Source organism: Melanotaenia boesemani, chromosome 3, assembly GCF_017639745.1.
Source record: "Melanotaenia boesemani isolate fMelBoe1 chromosome 3, fMelBoe1.pri, whole genome shotgun sequence".
Taxonomy (NCBI): domain Eukaryota; kingdom Metazoa; phylum Chordata; class Actinopteri; order Atheriniformes; family Melanotaeniidae; genus Melanotaenia; species Melanotaenia boesemani.
The window spans coordinates 39,588,234-39,609,681 of record NC_055684.1 but is presented as its reverse complement, the minus strand read 5'-3'; the positions used below and the strand labels follow the sequence as shown (position 1 = coordinate 39,609,681).

The 21,448-nt window shown below is 43.2% G+C and overlaps 1 protein-coding gene across 14 annotated transcripts in view; it reads left to right on the top strand.

Annotated features, from left to right (window-relative positions):
* Positions 1-21,448, top strand: part of itpr1b (inositol 1,4,5-trisphosphate receptor, type 1b) — a 131,209-nt gene that overhangs the window by 81,044 nt on the left and 28,717 nt on the right. For 10 of the 14 annotated variants that reach the window (XR_006009699.1, XM_041979620.1, XM_041979625.1 and 7 more), the window contains 8 exons: positions 10,351-10,534; positions 10,941-11,203; positions 11,786-11,986; positions 14,608-14,718; positions 16,335-16,430; positions 16,503-16,637; positions 16,870-16,977; positions 19,625-19,856. Coding sequence is in view for 13 of the 14 variants with exons in the window: in XM_041979620.1 (XP_041835554.1) it covers positions 10,351-10,534; positions 10,941-11,203; positions 11,786-11,986; positions 14,608-14,718; positions 16,335-16,430; positions 16,503-16,637; positions 16,870-16,977; positions 19,625-19,856 (1,330 nt within the window). In the remaining variant the exon portion in view is untranslated. The remainder of the gene's footprint in view (positions 1-10,350; positions 10,535-10,940; positions 11,204-11,785; positions 11,987-14,607; positions 14,719-16,334; positions 16,431-16,502; positions 16,638-16,869; positions 16,978-19,624; positions 19,857-21,448) is intronic. The other 4 variants (XM_041979631.1, XM_041979628.1, XM_041979626.1 and 1 more) reach the window with 1 other exon arrangement.

Below are 21,448 nucleotides of genomic sequence, written 5' to 3'. Positions count from 1 at the left end.
GACGTCTCCGTGATGGACCTGACGTCACCGTGATGGACCTGACGTCTCCGTGATGGACCTGACGTCTCCGTGGTGGACCTGACGTCTCCGTGGTGGACCTGACGTGATGGACCTGATGTCTCCGTGATGGACCTGACGTCACCGTGATGGACCTGACGTCTCTGTGATGGACCTGACGTCTCCGTGGTGGACCTGACGTGATGGACCTGATGTCTCCGTGATGGACCTGACGTCTCCGTGGTGGACCTGACGTCTCCGTGATGGACATGACGTCTCCCTGGTGGACCTGACGTCTCCGTGGTGGACCTGACGTGATGGACCTGACGTGATGGACCTGATGTCTCCGTGATGGACCTGACGTCTCCGTGGTGGACCTGACGTCTCCGTGGTGGACCTGACGTCTCCGTGATGGACCTGACGTCTCCGTGATGGACCTGACGTCTCCGTGGTGGACCTGACATGATGGACCTGACGTCTCCGTGGTGGACCTGACATGATGGACCTGACGTCTCCGTGGTGGACCTGACATGATGGACCTGACGTCTCCGTGATGGACCTGATGTCTCCGTGATGGACATGATGTTCTCGACGTAACAGCGGAGCAGGGTAAATTCTGGGTCTGCTCCTCGCTGGAGAGCGACTGTTTTGTCTGAAAAACGGATCTATTTTTGTCTGATTTGCAGCTGGTTGACGTGTTTTCTGACGTGCACTGTCTGCTGACGGATGTGTCAGTGCATGTGTGTGTGTGGCTTAGTGTGGAACGCGGCCGTGGACACAGAGCAGCTTTGACATGATGTAAACCAGATCAATAACATCAGATGTTTAGTTTTTAATAAAAGAACTCAGGATAAAACCGTTTTGTCCTATCCAATCTAACTTTATTTATAAAGCACTTTTTAAACAACCACAGAGGACCAAAGTGCTGAACAGAAGACTAAAGGCACAAAGAATTAAATCCATCAAAACAATGAATTGAAAGAAATAATAAAAGTTAAAATATAAAAACAGCAGCAAAGTTCTAGAGGAAGGAACCTGAAATGACTTTTCTAAATAAAAAAAACAGATGTGACCTTTTAGTGGGGCGGTGGTCTCTGGTAGGGGAAACACTGGTATTTATTCCACAGGTGAGTGGAGACGGCCTGCAGCTCATTGCATAGCGCTGGCACACCTGAAGCTGCTTGTGCAGTTTTGAGCCAGAACCTGATGTCAGAGATGCGCTTCATTAACACATTTAATGTCGAACAACTGGACTAATGTGGATCTTTTATTGGATTTGATTGCATTATAATTGGACCACAATGAATTGGATTAAAAAGAACTGTATATGAAATGAATTGGTGCTGTACAAATAAACCTGAATTGAATTGTGGTTGACTTGATACGTCATGGTTCTTATTTAGGGATGAGTTTAATGCTGAAGCTAGCACCAGTTAACGCTAACAGCAGAAGTTCTTGCTTAGTCTAAACGAGATCAGTGTGTTTATCTGGAACAGCATAACATAACAAAAACCTAAATAAATTTGAAGAGTAAGTAAGAAGACTTAAAGTCTGACGATATCATGCACACCGTGCACCAGCTGATCATTAGCTGCCTACATGTTGTTAATAGCCTGCACGGCTCACCATGGACAGGATAGCATGGGGTTGAAAACCTACAGCCACTGATAAGAAGCCCAAACTCCTGGGATAACTTAAGCAGACACATAGCGAGCACACACTCTGTTACAGTTTAAGACCCCCTCCCACACACACCATCAGCACATGCACGCACACACATTTACTCACACTCATGGACTATACTTAGCAGCAAGAAAGCTTATTCCAAAAACAGCCCTGAGATTGAGTGTGTGTGTGTGTGTGTGTGTTATGTAAGAGATGAAGTATAAGGTCTCTGCTCCTCCCAGCCCACCATCCGTCTTCTCAGCACACTTTTCACAGGCCTCAGATCCAGATCTGTCACAGGAGCAAACAGGTGTTGGTGTCGCTCGTCTTACTCAACAGGCTTGCTGTGGCATGCCGCTACCCCCCTCCCAGCAGAATCACACCCCCTACCTCAGCTTGGTTCAAGTTCACTTTACAGCAAACTCTTGGAAAGCTTTAAAAAGATTGTGCAAAGTGAGTTTCCAGGTACTGTCAACATGCCAGTTGCCTTTAAATCATAGACTGGTTTTCCCAGGTTATACGTTGTCACTTAATTATTTCAGTTGTGCCATCTAAAGCTTTTAAGCCACATCATTGCATCTTCTTTTTAGTTCTTTTCATTGGATGCATGTTAGGGTTGCTGCTGTGCAGGTTTCTGAGAAGATTTAAGCCTTGTGTCTGGGTGTTTTGTCATAGCTTCAAAGAGCAGATCTCTATGGATACCAGCTGGGTGGTGGCACTCAAGCACAGTCCTCCAATAAGCAAAGAGAGATGGCTTTGTCACTCACCAAGGTGTCAAGCTGCAAAGGCGGATAAAACCAGAGAGCTGAGGGTATAAACAAGCCTTACATAACTGGCCATGTTGATGCCAGGAGCCAGGGTGGCATCTGTCAGGAACGTAGAATTCTAAAGGAGGCCCTGCTGTGCCTCCATGTTGATTCTGTAGATAAGGCAAGAGAACTGCATGTGAACCAGAACCTGCTTTGTTGTAGATGACTGGCACCCAGAAGGCTTGATGGCGCTGCAGTGGGGCAGTTGAACTTTTCTGAGGAAAAAACTGTCGGATTGGCTGATTGACAATTCCTTTAAAGGATGACTCAGCATTCAGTGAGGAAAAAGCACGTGCTAAACATGCCGAGGGGGCGGGTGGCGTTTTCTTATATAAGGTGTTGTATTTTGTGTTTTATCACATGATCTCTGTTAGCTCTGCTAGGAAGTCAGTAGAAATGTGGCAGTTAGTTGCTGAAGTACATGTGAAATGTGGTAACTTCTCACCTCATGTTGACACATTTTCTAGCCAACTTTCCTGGAAAGTACAGGTACAAAAAGTTGCATCCCAGAGTTTGACATATGCTGATGTGGTAAGATCAAGGCCTGCGTCTTTAAACACTTTACACTTATTGCAAAGCCTGTTTTGGTATTATTAGCATTAATATAGCCATGCTGTCTCTGCAGAGTGGTGCACTTCATGTGCAATTATCTTTGCACATGTATTAATAGAAAGTGCAAACAATAGGTAGGAGGAAAAAAAAAATTGTTTTGTCACTTATTTACTAAATTCTGCACCATGCAACTTGTACCATAAATTTCCTCTAATATCAGGAGCTACATTTTGACTTGCTGCACGGGTGCTGCACAACAACAGGGGCATGAAAGAGTGTGTAACAGGAAATGATTACACATTTATTTTGATTTATTTGGCGTGCCAGAAGATCTTGTCAGGCCATATTTGTTGCCAAGCCACATTTTTCCTAATTAACTGGAAGATCTCAAAGATTAACTCAATGCTCAAACTCCCAGGCCGCAGATTCAACAAGTCCAGCACTAAATTTATAAATTATTTTTTCAAAGTGAAAAAAAGGAAAATAAATATTTTATAAAATAATAAAATATAAGTTCTGCTGCTGGTCTAGAAAGCGCTGAATGGTTTAGGACCAACATACATCAGAGACCTCTTGACCCAGTATGAACCTACCAGAACCCTCAGGTCATCTGGATCCAGGTTCTTATCAGTTCCAGAGTCAAAACCAGACATGGAGAAGCTGCATTCAGCTTCTATGCTCCACATGTCTGGAACAAACTCCCAGAAAGCCTCAGATCAGCTGAAACACTCAAGGCAAGGCAAATTTATTTGTACAGCACATTTCATGTAAAAGACAATTCAAAGTGCTTTACATAAAACATCAAAAGTGCAAGAAGCAAGTGCATTAAAAACATACTTTAAAAGAAATAAAAGAAATTAAATAAAAACAGGTGAAAAAAATATATAAAAGTAGATTAAAAGACCTAAAATAAAATAGATAGATGGTGTAGGAACAAAAACCGCTGTACGCCAAATATAGTCAACTTTTGGGATTTATAAAAACCAAACTTGACGGGAAAATGTTCCTACTCCACGGCAACTCTGGCCCAGGTGTACAAACAAAATCTAGAAAACGGGAAAATGCGACACCAACGGTCCAGAATAAAATCAAGGAAATGATGTGAAAGGTGAGACATTTCTGCACAATCCACTATTACCTCTCACACCACGTTAGATATTAAAGCTGTTTGTAGAAATGAATTAAGACTCATATTCCATATTAATCCTCCTAAGAGCCACGCTCGGGGAAAAACAGGATTTCCAGGAAAAAGGGAGATGATGTTAATAAGAAGCTCAACCACTAAAACATGTTCTGTCATTGTGGAACAAAACTTCATGTTATAAAACCATCCAGATAAATAAGGTGCCAGTCTGCTGCCAGCATGTAGCAGCCAGTGTGGAAAGTAGCTTTGGTCCTTCATTCCAGCAGAGCGGGACCAGACTGGAGGCTGGAGGTCTAGAAGTGATGCTACGCTAACGAAACACACAAGAAGAGGATTTCCTTTTATTTATTTATTCTTACACAATGTTTTAATTGTTGTCCTTATTATTGCTCCAGCTGGACCCCCGCCCACCCAGCTGGAGCCCCACCCACCCAGCTGGAGCATTGCCCACCCAGCTGGACCCCCGCCCACCCAGCTGGAGCCCCACCCACCCAGCTGGAGCATTGCCCACCCAGCTGGACCCCCGCCCACCCAGCTGGAGCCCCACCCACCCAGCTGGAGCCCCGCCCACCCAGCTGGAGCACCCAGCAACTAGAAAGAAATATTATTTAACACTGAATAAACTGCTGCCAGTCTCAGATGTATCTGTACATGTTTATAAATTTAAAAAATTACCGGCATCATTACTGTCATTTAGCAGACACTTTTGTCGAAAGCGATTCTACCCTCTGGGAATCGAACTTCGATCTACCACATAGCAGACGGATGTTCTACCGACTGAGATATCCAGCCGTACGTTCCGACTCCTCTGGCGTCTTTCCTTTTGAAGCTGTGATGACAGCGTCTCCACCTGCTGCAGCTATTCTGTCTTTCTGACACCAGTAACGTCCACGCCGTGTCCACCAGTTAAACATTTTTACCTTTTTCAATGTGCTCCATCAGGATCTCTGTCTAACACCCCGAAAAATTCCACTTCTTTCCTCTTTTTCCCTCCGAGCCATCATGGAAACGATGTGATGAATATGTATTACAGGTGTCCACCTGACCATCTATAGCAGGGGTCTCCATCTCCGGTCCTCGTGAGCTACTGTCCTGCAGGTTTTGGATTCTACCCTGATGCAACACACCTGACTCAAATCACTGGGTCATTAACAGGCTTGTGCAGAGGTGTGTTGTAGTAGGAGACATCTAAAACCTGCAGGACTGTAGCTCACGAGGACCGGAGTTGGTGATCCCTGATCTATAGCCACCATGTGGGCGGGGCAAGGCGTTCCCTCACCTGCGCCCGCTTTAGAGTTGATTCTGATTTATAAACGGAAACAGGTGGAGGACGTGCATGCGCACGCTTTTATAAATCTGAAAGTTGAAGAGTGCAGCATTTCTTTTTTGCGCCGCCTGTAGTTTGCTTTGCTACACACAGTTCGATAAATGAGGCCCCAGAACTGCATCTGGTTCTTTTAAGCTGGAATTTTGAAACTTGACCATGTTTTACTGTTTTTCCCCACATTGGAACTTTATTTCTTGCATTTTAGCCATTTTTCTTTCTGTTTGTATTGTTTTATGCACTTTTTATTGCTTCCTGCACCCCGCTGTAATGCTTTTAATGTTTTATGTAAAGCGCTTTAAATTGTCTTCTACATGAAATGTGCTATATAAATAAATTTGCTTGGCCTTACTCGCAATGTGTACCAAATAATATGGCCAGTGAGTGTATAGTATGTTCAGTTTAGGGCTGCCACCCCCATATGGTGATGGCAGCTAGATTTAATTATTGAATGAATCACTTATAATTTATCTTTTAAATTCAGTTGCTGGTTAAATGTTTTAAAAGCTGACTTGTCAGATATTTTCAAGCTGAAACTGATTTTAACCCCATAGTTAAACGAGGAGACATCAAGCGTCTTCAAGGTTTTGCTTGACTTAAACCTAAAGAACCAGTCTGAACAAGCTTTGTGGTCAGCTTTTGGCAGTTTATGAGGTTTTGTGATTCTCATCAGCAGAACATTCTTTGGTTAAAAACAACTGAGGTTTGGTACCCTGCCCTGACTCTGTGCAAACAAGGTGCAGCACAGCATTTGCATGCTATTCTGTTTGCCTTAGACATGCATGTCAGACAAGTGTTAACAAAATAATTTTCTCCACATTAGAGAAGAAATTAGGTTTTTGTGGCCACAGTCATGAGATCTGTTTAATCTTGTAAAGCTGCTATCCTGGAGCTGTTGTTTTATGGCTGGAGAGGTTTGCCTGCGATAAATGACCCCATCTTGTCACCATCCTGATGGTGGAAAAACAAGCAGGAGGAAATAGTTGCATAAAGCAGAGGAGGAAAACAACTTAACACATTAAGTGCTTTCCTTCCCCCAGGGCACGTCAGGTGGTTCAGCAGACTCTCCATGAGTTGCTTGCACTGTTTCCTCTTATCAAAGATTTTCTGCATAGATATATTTTAGTACTTTAGTGCCATACATGGCTCACAGTTTGCTCCCCCTGTCCCCACCTACATAGATATAGCTTAGTGTCATGCATGGCGCTTGTATGTTTCACTGATTGCATGAACCTTCCTCCTCTTTTCTCAGACATAACTGAGTTAAGCCGAACCTGGAAAGAGTCTTGCGTAACAAGCTTTCAAAACTGCCCCAGAATCTCTGTGTGCGATAACTCCTGCTTGCATCAACCAACCCCACCTCTTTCCTCTCACACCACACACTCTCTCCGTGCCATTCTGGCAGTGAAAAGTAGGGCAGGGCTTTCCTATCTCCACGGTTCGCCTTCTGTGGGCTGATGTAACAGGGCTGGAGCTGAGGCGCTGTGTGCCCTAACTGTAACCACTCAGCTGATTACAGGTCTTATGTAAGGAGGGATTGTTGTGAGCAAAATGGGACAGGACATATGAGCTTGTGGCAGGAAAGACAACAGCTTCATGCACATGAGATTGCCATTTGTATAGTTACAATATACTGTATGTAAAGAAGAACAAGTGATCCCAGTTCTTGTTAAAGCAGTTGCCTTCATGTGTCAGAGCATGCTCCCTTTTGAAATATATGCATTTGAAACATGTGGCCTCAGTAAGCTGTGTGGCTGTATGTGTGTACATGCTTTTGAATTAGGCTGCAAGCTAATTAAGGTTTTTAACGTCACTCCTGTGTTTAACACCCAGCATGGTCTGCAGGATGGCATGACGTGTGGTGATCAAGGGTCACAACAGATGGGGTCAAATTAGACGAGCGCGGTGATGACTTCCGTGCTCAGCCCAAATGTGGCTTTGACTTCCATCTTAGACTAAATGCGAGTGTAGCTGCCAGAACACAGTTCCATGACCACCACATGTGGCCCACAAGGAACTGCCCTAAGGAAGGCTTCCCGGATCAGGACCACTTCTGGCCAACAAAATACTAGCCGTAATCCACGTACAGCCCAACAACTGGCATCTGGACCACATGTGTGCTGAGCCCATTCCTCTTCTCTCTCTTCACCCACGACTGCAGACCTGTGCATGGATCCAACTCCATCATCAAGTTTGCAGATGACACCACGGTGATTGGTCTCATCAGGAACAACGATGAGACCGCCTACAGAGAAGAGGTGCAGGACCTGGCCCTGTGGTGCACTGCAAGTAACCTGCTCCTCAACACCAGTAAGACCAAGGAGCTCATTGTAGACTTCAGGAAGGAGAAAAGAGGCATACACGACCCCATCTGGATCAACGGGAAGGCCATAGAGCGTGTCTCCAGCTTCAAGTTCCTGGGGACCCACATCTCAGAGGACCTGTCCTGGACCACCAACACCTCCAGTCTGGTCGAAAAAGCTCACCAGAGCCTGTTCTTCATGAGGTCACTGAGGAAGAACCACCTGTCTTCAGACATCCTGGTGAACTTTTACCGTTGTGTGATCAAAAGCATCCTAACAAACTGTGTCACAGTCTGGTTTGGAAGCTGCTCGAACGCAGAGCACAAGGCACTGCAGCGGGTGGTGAAAACTGCCCAACACAACGCAGGAACTCCACTTCCAGCCATCGAGGACATCCAGAAGAAACGCTGTCTGAACCGAGCTCGCAGCATTCTTAAGGACTCTTCCCACCCTGCCCATAGACTGTTTTCCCTCCTCCCCTCGGGCAAGCACTTCAGGAGCTTCCGGACAAGGACCTGCAGACTGAGGAATAGCTTCTTCCCCAGAACTGTGTCCTTACTGAACCCCTGCTGACCCCGACACACAACTTCACTGCCCACCCCCATTCCTTCTTGGACCATAAACTGTACTCCGCCACCACTGTACCACTTGATTATCCTGCACTCACGCATATCACTAGTTTTAGCAATCCTAGGTAGCTACTGCTTATATTACTGCAATATTTCATGTCATTCCACCTGTAGCTTTGTATAACATAATTTATCATCTGCATATTTCATCCTGTAAATTATGTTCATAGTTTTTTCTAGTTGACTATATTTAAAGCCCATATTAATCTGGATAATATGTTCATAATCCATTCTATAAATCACTAAGATATTCTCATAACATACCATGTACATATTTAATTTATTATATCTGCACTTGCTGTTTTTGCACTTCTGGTTAGATGTTAAACTGCCTTCTGTTGCCATGTACCTGTACATGTGTGATGACAATAAAGTTGAATCTAATCTAATCTAATGTGGCCCACGGGAAAATCCCCTCCAGGCTGGCAACTGGCATCTGGTCCACTTCTGGCTAGAGCTGGGTTCCAAAAATCAATTTTAATCGATTCAAATTAAATAAATCGAGTATCGATTCATAAGACTTGGAGATTGATTTTCTTTATATGTCCTCTTTTTCCAGTAACGTGACCCTACTCTTGCGCGACCTACCGAGGCTCGGCGAGAGCTTAACATTTATACACACCACTGGTTTCCTGTGTCTCCTCCGTCCAATCAGCTTCTCTTACTGAGATGATGTCACATTTAGATGTTTTCATTCACCAGTGTGGATTACATTCATCTATAAAGTCTTTTGCAGAGTATTACCCCTCACATTAGCAGCTAACGCTAAGACCGCAGACTCTCATATTAGCAGCTGATGCTATTGGGCGCCAACATGTTCAACAACAGGAAGTGATGTCACCATGCACGTAGTTTAAAATAAACCCGACGTGGTCATTTAAAGTCAAATTTCCTCTAGAACAGGTTTCCACTTTGTCCTTTTATGAAACAGGGAACACTCTGATGCTATTTATCTGGTTTCCATGACGACATGTCATAACTGCTCTGAGCACACACACGTGCACACACACACAGGTTTCCGTCAGAGGACAGAGTGCACGTGTCAGAAAACCGTCAACCAGCTGGAAATCAGACAGAAAGATGAGAGTTTTCCAGCTTCTCTCAGCAGGCGGAGATGGAAGCATCTCGCTCCAGGGAGGAGCAGGTGGAGGATTTCTCCGTGTTGAGAGCCTCACGGTCGTCACGGCAACGTCACAGCTGATCAAGCGGAATCTACGTCATTGTAGGAGTTTCTGAGTCGTATTCCGGCTTTAACTGGATCCAGTTTTCTTTGTGGGTTTTATTAACATCAACAGGTATCTGAGATGTGAACTTTAGGAACATTTAGAGCGACTCCGCTGGATGAAGCTTCATCAGGACATTTAAGAAGTCCTGAGAGTTTCCACCACAGCGTTCCTGGCTGGGAATCTGGAAAACACCGGATTGTTCTGGTGTTTCAGAAATGCACGTAGACGTGTCAGATTAGATTATTACAGTAATCTGATTACTCCCAAGTAATTGAGTTTGATTGTCCAGTAAATGTGTTTTATAAATAAACAACAACAAAAAACAAACAGAGAATGTCTTTAATATTCAAGAAAAATAGGTATTGTTACATAATTAGCTGTAAATGAAACAAAATCGAATCGGATTTAATCGAAATCAAAACGAAATAGGCTGCTGTGAATCTAATTGATTCGGGAAACTGGTGACGACACCCAGCCCTACTTCTGGCCAGAAGAAGCCCGGATTCAGCCCGAACATGTCTGCTATCTGGGTTTGAGGGCGTTTTCCCATTAGAGGAGACTTGTGTAAATACTTAAAATCAAACCTCTGATTTTCAGCACTGTTTCAAACAAAGATGGAGAAATCACAAGACAACAATGTGAGAGGTGGCTGCAGGATGAATGTATACAATTTCACCTGAAATATTTTTTATTTTCTTCAGAGGTCATTTTATCATCGTTTAACGGGGGACAACAAGTCGGAGAAATTCTTCAAAGTGTTTTATGAGCGCATGAAGCTGGCCCAGCAGGAGATCAAAGCCACTGTGACCGTCAACACAAGTGACCTGGGCAGCAAGAAGAAGGACGAGGAGCCACCTGACAAAGACATGCCAACACGCAAGAAAGGTTAGGGCTCGGGGTCACCCAGGTGGCATGAGAGCAGGCTGGAGAAATCCTGACTCCATTAAAACTGGAAAAGCAGAGCTCTGAAAGCCAGGCTGTGCTCCAGTAATGTAACACATCTGTTATTAAACTAAGAAGCAGAATGATAAATACTGTCAGATCAGGCGATCAGACTTTTTATTTTATTCATTTATTGGTTTATTTTGCAAGGACAATATACAAAACAAAAGAAAAAACATCTCTTTTTTCTGTGGAAATTGTCGTCTTCTCTCAAATCAAATAACCTGTAAGACTGAATATTTCCTGGAAAGTGTGTTTCTGTAGGAAAATAAGCATATTATTGATGCATTACTTTTCGTGTTTGTAATACTTGTCTTATCTCTAATTGTCTGTTTCTGCACTTGGTTAGTGAAAGATTTACCTGTTGTTGCCATGGTGACTGAGGAGGTGAAGGAGCAGCTTGTGGAGGCCTCAGCCGTCACTAAGAAGGCCTACACAACCTACCGCCGTGAGGCCGAGGCAGAAGAACACCAAGCCACAGCCGACGGTTCTCCGGTTCCGACCGCTGACAAGAGCCAGGACGAAGGCGAGATGAGCGTCATCATCACCATCATGCAGCCCATCTTACGCCTCATGCAGCTGCTGTGTGAGAACCACAACAGAGATCTGCAGGTCAGCCCTCAGACCAGCTTGCAACCGACTGCGCGACTGTGGTTCTGTCCCCCCCTCAGGAACACCTCCTGACCTGTGTTCTGAATTTCAGTTATACAGAAATGAAACTGTGATGAAAATAGGCACCAGATGCAGAACCGCCTGATGCAGTTGTTTCCATATCTTTTATGTCTTGGTCTGGTTTCACTATGAGGGTGTATGTGTGTACGCGCCAGCAGCCCAGACAGAATACTTCCTTCATGCACTCATTTTGTTTACTACCCAAACTTGGGCAGACCTTTGATTACGTTGTTATTTTTGGTCCTGATCCCCACGTCACATCCTCACCGTGCACAGGTGCAACATAATGACCTACAGCTGGGCAGCTTTTGAAATGTTTCCTTTCAAAGATAAGCAGTGATTGTCTAGATCTGCTTGTGTGAAGAAAATCTCTGGACTCTCCTGGACTTGTTTTTATCACATCTCTCTGTTTGGATGTAGTTTTTACTTAAAGCGAGGCTTTATCTTGACGTTAACATCATGTTAATGATAAAAACTAAATAATGACCAGCACACTTGCTAAGTCTTCTTCTCTTTCCTCAGAACTTTTTACGCAACCAGAATAACAAGAACAACTATAATCTGGTGTGTGAGACTCTTCAGTTCCTGGACTGCATCTGTGGCAGCACCACAGGAGGACTGGGCCTGCTGGGGCTCTACATTAATGAGAAGAACGTTGGACTCATCAACCAGACTGTGGAAAGCCTTACTGAGTACTGCCAAGGTCCCTGTCATGAGAACCAGGTGATACACTCTGTACTGTGCAAGCTAAAAGTTAAGGTTCGCCACACAGAAGCTCTGCAGCTGTTCTTCTAGCGTGCAAATCGTCCTGCTGTTGGTGGAGAACTGGGAAACTGACCGGACTGAACAAGCGACTGGCTAAAGGCAGTCGCTGTACAGTATGAGCTCAGTTCAGCAGTGCTAGAAGGGGGATTACCAGAGCAAACACAGCCCTTTGTTCATATCTGCTGGGAGGGAAACGATGGGGACAAACACTGGGATTCTTTTTGTTTGTGTCTATGAAGACTTTCAGTCATCCTTTTCACGGTAGAGCTAAGTGCTAAATAAAGTTCACGAAGACATTTCACTCCATATCTGTCGGGGATGGTTAGTTCTTCCTGAGCGGCAGGGAGTGGCATGCCTTCAGACTGTTGTGAGGTAATTAGTCCGTTTGGATTCTCTGAGGTCGCGTTAGCTGCTGACCTGCTCAGCATCATGTGAGTCATTGCAGTCACACGAGTTAAGGTGGGATTGATCTGTTGGGAAGGCTGTACGGGGCTGGAGACGGCAGCCTTTCTGTGTGGAGTCTGCATGTTCTCTCCGGCTTCCTCCCACTGTCCAAAGACATGATGTGAGGTTAACTGGTCACTAATTTCACGCTCAGAGTGAGTGTGAGTGGTTGTTTATTTCTGTGTGTTGGCCCTGTGATGATCAGGCCACCTGTCCAGGTGTACCTGCCTCTCGCCTGCTAATTGCTGGGATGGGCTCCAGCTCCCCCATGACCCTGAACTGGTCTAAGAGGTATAGAATATTCATTTATTTATTTATTTACATACATACATTTTGTATTTAAAGCTGTTTTTTTTATTTTAATTATTTCTAATTTACTTCTTTTTATATTTTATCCTATTTTAGTTCCAATTTTTATTTATTTTATTTTATTTTAATTTATATTTATTTTAATAAAATATTATTATTATTATTTTTATGTATTTTAATTTATTTTATTTTATTTTGAATTTATTCATTTTTTTAATTTTGATTCATTTATTTCATCAAGCCAACAGATTAAGAATAAGCTACACACTTTAAGGAAAACAGAACTTTATTTTGCAGTGGAGAATGTTGCCGTAGTTACTGTGCATCACTTGCTCATCTGTGATGTCAGATGTTGTATTTTAGATGCCAAACAACCTGCAGCTTTCAATTTACAGCAGAATGCTCAAGCCCGGTTTATGTGAGCGGATAACTACGTGCATCTACAGGTCTTTGCGTACCTTGCTACCATATTATATACATTTTTGGCAGTCTTGAGCATTTTCGACGGACAAACTTCTGCCCCTGTCAGAATCGTCCAGGAGTGCCTCTGTTTTGTTTTTTTTTAACTAGTTTTGTGTTTTCTTTTTTTTTCTGAGTTACATCCAGACCAACCTGCACTTTTTAACTACCATATGCCATCGTTCATATCTGAGCAAAAGAAAGAAAAGGTTGGTATTGTACTTACTTTACTTCTTCACAGGATGCTGTTAAATACTGGGAAAGTAAACTGAAGCTAATTTAAACATGAACTGGACTCGGTGCAGACTGCAGTCAGTCTAGAAATCAAATCAGTGTTAGAAAGTAATCCTGAACATGGTTCTTTAATTTATTTAGTTTTCCAGATAATTTGATGTTGTTATCGTAGTTGTTCCTTCAGTTCTTCTTCTGGGCCATTTTCTTGGGCGTCCATTACATGGTCTGATTTAGGAGCCGTCCAGAGAAATCATGCTCCAGCCAGTGTTGTTTTCCAGAGTAGTACTTATGTGAAAAAAAAGACACAAATGTTAACAGCGCTGCAGCCAACGGGTGGTCTGGGGACTGTGGCCCCCTCTCAGGTTCCACCCCAAGTATAAACAATCAAATTCTTACAAACTTCAAGTGTGAACTAACCTTTACCAGGGAAAACCACTGACGCCCCGATGCCCTTGAATGCTGCATGTGATGTACTATGTGTGTGTGTATATGTATATGATCGTTCATGTGAAAAAGTATCGTCTTGCCAAATACTTACAGAATATATTTTATGAGGAGGATGTAAAAGTCATAAAACCAGCAGATGTTAAATCTGACTGCAGAAACACTGATTTGGCTCAGGGCAACTTTTTCTTGTGCAACATGCAAACAATGCAGAATCATCCTCAGTAAAATAAGATGTTAATGGAAAAAAATCTTTTTTTTTTTTGCTTTTTCAGAGCTGAAGCTTAACTTTTTACATAAGATGACTTTTTCGTTGTAATAATTAATTATTTTCTAATATCGAGACCTCTTTTTTTACACGAGTGATCCTTGGATGTTAACACCGTCGTTCCTTGTTAAGTATATAATAGTAGCTGAGACTGATCACCATGGCAACGTCTGTCTATGTCGGAGACGAAGTGGAGCTGATGCTTTTGTCGGGAGCGTGTTGTGCTTCACTGTTCGTGGGTCAGCTTGTTGCTCTCCGTCTTCATTTTATCTCAGACTGACGACTTGATGATGGTGTTAAATGAGGGATATCCAGCCTTGCATGCAGCAGTTCAGATGTGTATACTGTGTTTGTCAAAGGCGTTAGCATCTGTGTTGTCACAAGAGTGAAAGGAAACTTTAAGTTTCTTTATTTTCCTCAGAACTGCATCGCGACTCATGAGTGCAACGGCATTGACATCATCATCGCTCTCATCCTTAATGACATCAACCCCCTTGGAAAGAAGAGGATGGACCTGGTGCTGGAGCTTAAAGTGAGTCTGCTTGGGTTCATTTAGGGGTTTTTCGAGAACAGGGTCATCTTTGTTTTGCTGGTTGCTTTACTGTTTCTCATGTAGATGTCAGATGTGAGCATCACATGATAGCTTTGCCTAAAATAGCAGGACCCTGGGTTGCTTGGTGGTGTTGACTTTTGTTTGCTTGTTGCATTCCAGTGAACTATAGAGAAATTATTCTTTGAATTGTAAAATTAGCGTAAAGAAATGTGTCAGTGACAAGCTACGTAAACAATGCTGTGGCTCTGATCCTCAGCTCATGGAAACAGATCTTTAAGAGTTAGCAGGTCACTGCAGGAAAATCTGCAAGCTGGTGTGGCAGCACATGCTGTGACAGCATTTCCTGATGAAGTGCTTTACTAGAAATGACATCATGGCCGACGCGGCGGTCTCTTCACAGCCATGAGGAAGAAGCTGTGTTTAAGTCTGATGGTGTGGACTCGCATGACTCTGAGTCTGCCAGAGGGAAGGCTGGTAAACAGGAAGTGTTCTAGGTGGGCGGGGTGGTCCCGGATCTTCGTGGCTTGTCAGAGGAGACGGCTCGAGTAGATCGTGGGGGTGGGGATTAGCGGTTTTGATGACCCGCTGCAGTTGTTCTTCTGGGATGCAGCTGGCAGACCACAGTGCATCCATAGCTCAGGACAGTGGTAAAGGTTTTCAGCAGAGGTGGTGGGAGTTTGTTCCTGAGGTATCTAAACATAGCGTTGTGTAAGACACACTTACAGTAGATTGTTTCCTTATAAGAATCTGTCGTAAAGGACTGTACTCTGCAACTTAGAGAAGTTCCAGCACAGGATGTAAACATGAAATTCGGGGGAGCACACGTTCATCCTAACATATGTGTCTGATGATGATTGGAGGACTCAGGACTGAGGAATGTTCTTTGTTTGAAAGCTGTATAAGAGAGACTCACACATCAGGTCTTTTGGGTCTTTTTGTTCTGATCCCAGACCTCCAGATCTTCTGCAGAGATCTGTTTTAGATTCCACTTTTTTGTAATAAACCCTCATTTTTATACGTAAAGCTGATGTCCGGAGCTCTTCTTTTACCTGAAAGTATTTTGCCAAACCACTAGCTTAAAGTAATTCACTACAAAAAAAGCATGATCCAAAGGAGAAGATCTTCATATGATGAAGTCACCATATCACAGAAATGACTCTGAAGACACCAAGGCCACCAAAGAAGAAACAACAGTACGGCACTGAGAAGAGAGGGAAAGTTGTCAACCAGATGATGGCTTCATCTCAAAGCGTTTGCTGTTTTCATAATGCGGGTGGTGTTCACAGTCCAGGTTATCTGAGATGTGCAGCCCAGAAAGTGTCATCTGTTCATACACTTTATTTTTTAGCCATGTCTTTGTGTATCTCCTGTGTTTATCTATGTTTTGTACCATTACTGTCATTTTGCATGATTTTTTTTCCTGTTTGAATTTCCTGTATATTATTATAAATATATGTTTGACATTTTAGAGTCTGTTCCTTTTTCATTGGGCATCAATAACAGGGTATATCTTACCTGTTTTATCTTATTTAGAAATCCTCTGCAGTGGTCCATTCTGCCTCCTTTACTGCTTTTCCTCCGCCATCTTTTCACAGAACAATGCCTCCAAGCTTCTTCTTGCCATCATGGAGAGCCGTCACGACAGCGAGAATGCTGAGAGGATCCTGTACAACATGAGGCCTAAAGAACTGGTGCGTGTGACACTAATGCAAATCATTACGTTCTGTTAAGTCGATGTTCCTCAGACGGTGTGTGTTTTGCAGGTGGAGGTGATTAAAAAGGCCTACATGCAGGGTGAGATAGAGGTGGAGGAGCCACCGGAGGGTGAGGACGGAGAGGAGGAGCATTCTGCATCTCCACGCAATGTTGGCCATAACATCTACATCTTGGCTCATCAAGTAAGCTGTGATGACTTCGATTATGTGATACCTTTCATTATACTCTCATCTTTTCATTTAAGCCTCAACTGTTGTTCCGGAAATGTAATGGTCCAATCCCAGTTCATGTCCCCGCCACAGAAAAAAGATAAATATGAAAGGAGGAAAAATAATAGCAAGCATCGCATCTGATATCACCTTTAGATGTTCTCGTTTCAGCTTTCTGATATGACCTTTCACTAATCTGTTGCAGTTAGCTCGTCACAACAAGGAACTCCAGGCCATGTTGAAACCAGGCGGGACGTACGGAGAGGGGGACGAAGCGCTGGAGTTCTACGCCAAACATACGGCTCAGATCGAGGTCAGTTGTTGCCTCCATGTCTCAGCTCACATTTATTGTTGCATCTGCTCCTCATGTCTTATCTAAACCAGATTTTTTTCCTCTTGGTTCTCGGCACCTGACATTTCACAGGCCGCATGTCTGTCCGTGGATTCGGTGTTCATTCCTGTCTCACCCGAGCTCGAAGAATGACACTAGTGATGTGTCTTGTGCAAGAGAGCCGAGTCTTTGTAGTGAACTAGAAGAACCGATTTCTGTAAACGAGAGCCAAAACTATAGAAGGGGCGGGACTTTATTTTGATGAGCACACCATGCAGTTGAGTTGGTAGTAGGAAAGACTGGAATCATACCTCTATGTAAAGAAGGAAGGGTCTCACAGGGAGTGTAGTGGTTTAAACCTGGTTGCTCTGTCTTGGGGGGTGGGTTCCTCTTGGGTTACTGGGGCCCTGGGCCATGTGCTCTGTCCATCTCTGGGGGGGCTGGCGCCTGGCGGGGTCAGCAGCGGCCATCCCTGGCCTTCTGGAGCCAGTGCTCCGTAGTCGTGGGGCGACAAAAGGGAAACAATGAAAACCTGCAGGATACCGGCCCTCGAAGACCGGAGTTTGACACCCCTGAACTAGAGCATCTCAGTGCTGTGGTGTGGCTGAAAACCTGACTGGTCGACAGCAGAACAGGTATTTAGTGTCAGGAAGTTGTGAACTACAGTAATGTTCATGTTTTCTTTGTGTTGCTGATGTTTCTGTTGTTGTGACTGGTTTTTTTTCTACAGCTTGTCTGTCTTTATGCTGCTTCTGATGATTGTCGGTTTTCTTAAAGATGCTGCAGGTGTTTGTTGTTTCCTTACAGGTGTAGCAGCTGGCTGTTTTTTTTCTGCTAAGACTGAACAGCAACAGCTGTTACCTTATATCTGGTATATCCTTGTCTTTTTTCACTCTTCTCTTCCTTCTCTTTTTCTATTTCATTTTCTTTCTTTTGTTTACTCCCCCCCCACCCTCTTGTCAGTTCCAGCATAAATATGTAAAATCAGCAATAGACAAATAAAATAATGAACAATAATACTTAAAATATTATATTATATTATATTACATTACATTACATTATATTATATTATATTATATTATATTACATTATATTACATTACATTACATTACATTACATTACATTACATTATATTATATTATATTACATTATATTACATGACATGACATTATATTATATTATCAGCTTCAGGCTGAGAATAAACTGGCCGATGAACCAGGAGAAGCCCGATTAAACCCACCCCGTGTGTTTGAGCTGCACCTGGAGGCTGTCCTAGAGAAGATCCTGGAAAGAAAATGTCCACAAAACTACTGCTATTTAAAAGAAAAAGTTTTTAAAACCTGGTTGAGCTGACTTTCACCAAACCAGCCCAAAAAGAAGATTCAGCGTAAATCCAGCCAGGGGAAATTTGCCAGAAACATCTCAAATGTTTTCTTTCATTCGCTTTAGGGATGCCAATCTTTAAGTTTGTTTTAAAAAATGAGTTTTTTTTTCTACTTAAAGTGTAACGCCACCCCTTACTTTTGGCATAAAAAAAGTCTGAAACTGCAGCACAAATCTGCCCCATTGCAGGAATATTTCATCAGAAGTCTGAAACTAGCAGATCTTCACCAGATAAGCTCACTTCCCTTCATATGAAATGGTGGACGTGGTTTTCTATGCTTGCAAGGCGAGGACCCGCCTACCTGCATCTGGACGGAGGGGCTGTGGAGTTTTTTAAATTTTCTCATGATGTAGAGAATCACCAGTACGGCTCTACATCATGAAAAACAAAACCGGGTTTTACCCTGTAGGGGGAGTTATGAGCCATTTTTTTCCCACAAAATCCTGTTTTTTTTATTGACGGCTAATCCAGCATCATCTTCATCCTGCCTGCGCTGTGAGGTCTCTCCAGCCAGTAGAAAGCATCTTATCTTGACTCTGTCAGCCAGTGCGCTGTCAGCTGGCTAGCGTGTGTCGCGGAGCATAAGGCGAAACTCAGCTGCAACATCACGCGGCGTCCTGGAAGACGCTGCTAGACAACAACGAATCTAGAAATGTACATAACAGATGTCTCTGTGCCATCAAACAGTTGAGGAACGCTGAGTTTTAAGGTTGGAAAGCAACGTAGTTCGTCTTCAAATGAAGACAAACGTCTTTCTTGTTCACAGAAATTTATATAACCATCAGTGTTTGTGGGTAATAGTCAAAAGGCAATCCTTAAAATGTATGTCACCCTGTGAAAATTTAGGTGCAGTAAAATTTTTACTGGCTGACCCAAATTAAAAAGTCAGGAGCACCAGTGCAACCAGTGTAGAAGGTTAGTCTGGAGCTGTAAGAAGTAATCATTAAAAAATGTCTTTGTTGTGCTCACTATCGGACTGTAGCATGCTTTGTTACATAACTGACATAATGCATGTGACAAAGCTTTGAGTTTCATTATCTATCTTTGGCGTGTTTGCAGATGTCCATGAATGAGCCCAGTAACCACGAGGAATGCCAGTTGTTACCAGTATTCTGAGCTTTTGTTTCTCTTGTTTAGTGAGCTAAACTTTATCTGTGCCATCTTTAATCATTCCCATGTGGAAGTTTAATTTGTTGCTACGGTAACATAGTTCATTAAGGTGGCCGCTGCTGTGCTTGTGTTCAGATCGTACGGATGGATCGCACCATGGAGCAAATCGTTTTTCCCGTGCCCAACATCTGTGAGTTCCTCACCCAAGAGTCCAAGCTGCGAGTCTACTACACCACAGAGCGGGACGAGCAGGGCAGCAAGATCAATGACTTCTTCCTGCGCTCTGAGGACCTCTTTAATGAGATGAATTGGCAGAAGAAGCTGCGAGGTACTCAAGAGGCCACTGGTAACACAAACACGGTTCCCTGTGCGTTTTTTTTCCTCAACTTTTTATATCATAGTCCCTGATGTACACTCTTCCTCGTGCATTCCTCCAGGTTCCATCGCCTTTGTTGCCATCATGTTTAAAGTAACTGAGATACGAATTCCTCCGCAGGATCTGCCTTCTTCTGCACTCTGTGATCAGAAAACACCCGTCAGCAACAACAACAGGGAAATAGAATCTAAAGTAAATTTGACAATCTAGTGACAGAGCAGCTCCACGCAAAGACAAAGCGAGTGTAGGTGTTCAGCAACGTATGAGGTGCAACACAGGATCATTAAATGAGATCTTTAGCATTTTATTTCCTTTTGGAAGCTTGTAAATTTACCCATGTGATGTATTGTTGCCCCCCTTTCCATGTGTGAAAGGGGCTGCATCTAAATCTGATACCTGGAGGAATGAAAGAGGAAAGATCCTGTCATCTTCAATAAGTTTGTGATATAAGTTGTTTCACAGTGATCAGCAAACTGCAGCGCTAACGCTATGCTAACTAAATTTGCTGTATAGTCGTGACATTTATATAATATTACAGTCATTTAGCAGACGCTTTTATCCAAAGTGACTTACAGTGGTTAGGCAGTAGCGTAAGGATCTTGCATAAGGACCCATTGGGAAGGTGTTAATATTTGTCCCCTGGGGGAATCGAACTTGTGTCTCCCGCATGGGAGACAGATGATAAGCAGAACCATTTTCACGTGTAAAGCATGACATTTGTCACCCAGGAGACAGTGATGTCAGCTAAATCATGAAAAAGAAAAAAAAACTAGCAGTGATGAGATTACAATGTCAGGGTCCTGCTTTTAGACGAAGAAAGGAGGGCAAATGAGACTGTGTTAGCTTGATTGTCCAGGTCTGCTCCTTCCTAATGGGATTAATGGGTTGACCTCCTTCATCTGCCTTCTAGCTGTAATCCTTAATTTCTGACATGGCACAAACATGGCATAAAGAAGAACTCCTAATGGGCAGAAACTGCAGTTGAGAACTGAGATTTGAGGTTCAGAATAGAATAGAATAGAAATAGCGTTGGGCCACGATACTGATCTCCTGACCCGAGGTCTACATAGGCCATGTAAGCGTGTTCAGTCTTTAAACTGATTCCACACCAAGCCATAGAGATCAAATCCAGGTTCAGACTGCTTTTGAGGGTTAAGATGTAAAGTTAGGGATTAGGTTAGTGTCGGGGTAAAGCTCAAGGTTATTAAGATTAGAGTAAGAAGCTTCCGTAATGTTTACTGATTATTTACCATTTTAGTTCCCTTAGTTTTTACTAAAAAAACTACATTTCCTGATTAGTTTGGTCAACGTGTTTCACCCCAACTTTACTAACCCCAATCACCCCCCCCCCGAAAAAAAAAAATTTTTAAATGTGCTTTTCAGTGGAAAAAGTAAAAAAAAAAAAGGTTCAGTTTTACAGTCTCGTTCATTTGCAAACTAAACTTAGGGGTGAAACACAAGTCACTGCATGCTGCTGTTTAACTGAAATACTTAAACTAGTTAAAGTGAATAAAGAGACATTTGCATGATGCTGGGATGCTGCAGCACTCACTCCTCAACAGTTTGTTAATGAGCTTGAAAAC